The sequence below is a fragment of the Spinacia oleracea genome, chromosome 3 (genome assembly GCF_020520425.1).
Source record: "Spinacia oleracea cultivar Varoflay chromosome 3, BTI_SOV_V1, whole genome shotgun sequence".
Taxonomy (NCBI): domain Eukaryota; kingdom Viridiplantae; phylum Streptophyta; class Magnoliopsida; order Caryophyllales; family Amaranthaceae; genus Spinacia; species Spinacia oleracea.
The window spans coordinates 42,311,686-42,314,388 of NC_079489.1; the positions used below are offsets into that span (position 1 = coordinate 42,311,686).

General features: G+C 33.9%; 1 protein-coding gene across 1 annotated transcript; it reads right to left on the reverse strand.

The window, feature by feature from the left end:
- Positions 1–2,142, reverse strand: LOC130469653 (zinc finger BED domain-containing protein RICESLEEPER 4-like). Its single transcript, XM_056839061.1, has 6 exons — positions 1,709–2,142; positions 1,407–1,589; positions 1,028–1,253; positions 376–825; positions 130–238; positions 1–35 (listed from the first exon to the last, which is right to left on the reverse strand). The coding sequence occupies exons 1-6, from the start codon at positions 2,140–2,142 to the stop codon at positions 1–3; spliced, it is 1,437 nt and encodes a 478-aa protein (XP_056695039.1).
- Positions 2,143–2,703: the final 561 nt, after the last annotated feature.

Genomic DNA, 2,703 nt, shown 5'->3' on the forward strand with positions numbered 1-2,703 from the left:
TCAGTTGTCACCACTTAATGAAGAGTTCTCAAATTCTAACAATTTAAGAATAAAAACTACGTCAGTAGGAAATTCGATAAAAAAAAAACCAAATTTGTACAAAAATATATTAGTGAACAAGGAACATACCCTTCTCAAGTTGCTTTAAATCTTCCAACTTTTCCTCCACATTCAACCTCTCATCGTTCTCTTTCTTAGAGCGAATCCAACCTTGAGTACAAATAAGAGCTTCTACCATCTTCATAAATATGTAAAATTTAAATAAAAGTTAACCAGTAAAACAAGTAAAATTAAACATAATATTAAAGTAGTCAAAGAGCTTCTAAATTGATCAAGATGACGACCCCCTGCACTAAATGCAGACTCATATGCAACTGTAGATATAGGAACTGCTAGTACATCACGAGCTAAACGTGCTAAGATCGGATACCTATGAGCATTCATTTTCCACCAATCTAATATATCCATATCCAATTCATGTTCCCGTAACTTCTCATTTAAGTATCTATCAAATTCTGAACTTGAATATCTGTTAGCGGTTCTCAACCTTTTCACTTGTTCTTCAATAACCTTCTTGTGATCAAAGCTAGTAGAATGCGAAGAACTTGCAGAAGTCACCTCATCATTACTAGGACTAAAAGGTGCATATATCCTCCTATAGTCATCAAACAACTTACACGCTTTATTATGCACCGCTTCACCTAATTCCTCGCCTTTAGTTTTTCCATACATACGATCAAAAACAAGATTTAAACCTACAAGCTTCACTTTAGGATCAAGAATAGCCCCCATGTATATTAACACATTCATCTTCTCCAGTTGCCCCTAATATTTATCAAACTTCTTTTTCATCGTTGTAGCCATTCTCTTAAAATCAATGTTATCACTATCCAACCACTTATTTCGTTTATCTAAAGCATGTGCAATAAAAAAAGAATGTTGAATTCCTAGTCACATACAAGGAGCCAGAAACTTGTTCAGTCAATGTCTTAAACTCCTTCATAAATAAAGCAAACCCTTCACATACCTTCCAATCATTTTCTGAGGGAGCCCCTGCATTTTCCATTTCAAATTGTAATTCAATAGGATCTCCATTATCATCTCCATCAAGCTCAGCTTCCATAGTAGAATCTAGTTGGGGATTAGTTGGAATATCCATCCTCCAAAAAATATCACGAAACTTTAAGGCTCTATCTAACATGTCAAATGTAGAGTTCCATCTAGTAGGAACATCTAAAGAAGGTGATAATTGGCTTCACACATATTTTTCAGCAAGGTCTTTAAATAGTTTAAATCTAGAAGGGGAACTCTTAACAAATTTCACAGCATATCTAACTTTATCAATAGATTGCTTGTTATTTTTCAGCCCATCCCACACTATAAGGTTAATGATATGTGCAACACACCTCATATGCAAGTAATCCCCGTTACCAATGCATGTTGATTTTCTTTGCATCATTTTTTTCAATTCTAGACATGCAACATCATTAGAACTTGCATTATGTACAGTCACAATAAATAATTTATCATCCAAACCCCAATCAACCAAACATTCCTCTACATGTTTAGCAATGGCCTTACCTTTGTGGCTAAAAATAGGACAAAAATTCAAAAAAAAATTATGTAACTTCGATTCATCATCAATAAAATGAGCAGTGAGGCACATGTAATTGATTTTCTGAATACTTGTCTAAGTATCAGTTGTAACTGAAACTCTTTCACATTCATTCGTAAAATCTCCTTTAAATTTGTCTTTTCTTTCCCATAAAGATGCAGACAATCACGAGCAATAGTAAAAAGTGATGGTATATGAAATTTAGGACAACAAGTTGCCATAAGATGCTTGAATCCAGGTTTCTCCACATGACGAAAAGGTAATTCACCTACTATGATCATGTAAGAAATTGCATCTCTAACATCTTTGACATTCAAAACCCAATTTTTAACTTTTGCTTCTCCTCCTTCACTGTCAATGAACACCAATTCAGTTTGTTTACCTTTCATTTTAGACTTATTTGTAGGATTTGCGGGACACCTTTTCCAATGATATTTCACATTTTTAGAGCCATTAGAACGAACATCACATGCAAAAGTTACATTTTCACAATACTTACACTCAGCTCTATTCTTACCTTTTTCCATGTACTCTCAAAAATGCACCCAATATTCAGCTCTCCTCCCTGTTGAGCCCTCAATGTATTCTCTTCCTACCATTTTTTGTCTTGGTGGCATCAGAGCTTTCACTTTTTGGTCCTTTATCTCTACAAGGTCATCATCTTGAGACTCACTACTACTAACATCTAACGTGTCAGCTCCATGTGCTTCTGCAAAAAATTCTTGAGTTTCTGACTCGGAAAATGATCTTTTACTTCGTTTTCTAGGACCTTACATCTGTAAGAGAAGAATATAATAAAGGAATTTTAGACTATTACAAATAAATCACCGGCAAGATTCAGGAGTATATGCTAAAAATCATTGTCAACGAGATTTACTAACCTAATGCATTTATGGTGTTAGTCTGCTGTAATCTATAGATTACCTATACATTGTCTCTAATTTACCACCTGTTGTATACTTGTATATGGTATCTCTTAGATTTCAATTTAATACTTCCAATTTACTTCCTGCCCATTTACATATAAAACAAAAAAATAAAGGCAAAAGATTTTCATGTACATCCTAATGTACAATACTACAAGTAGA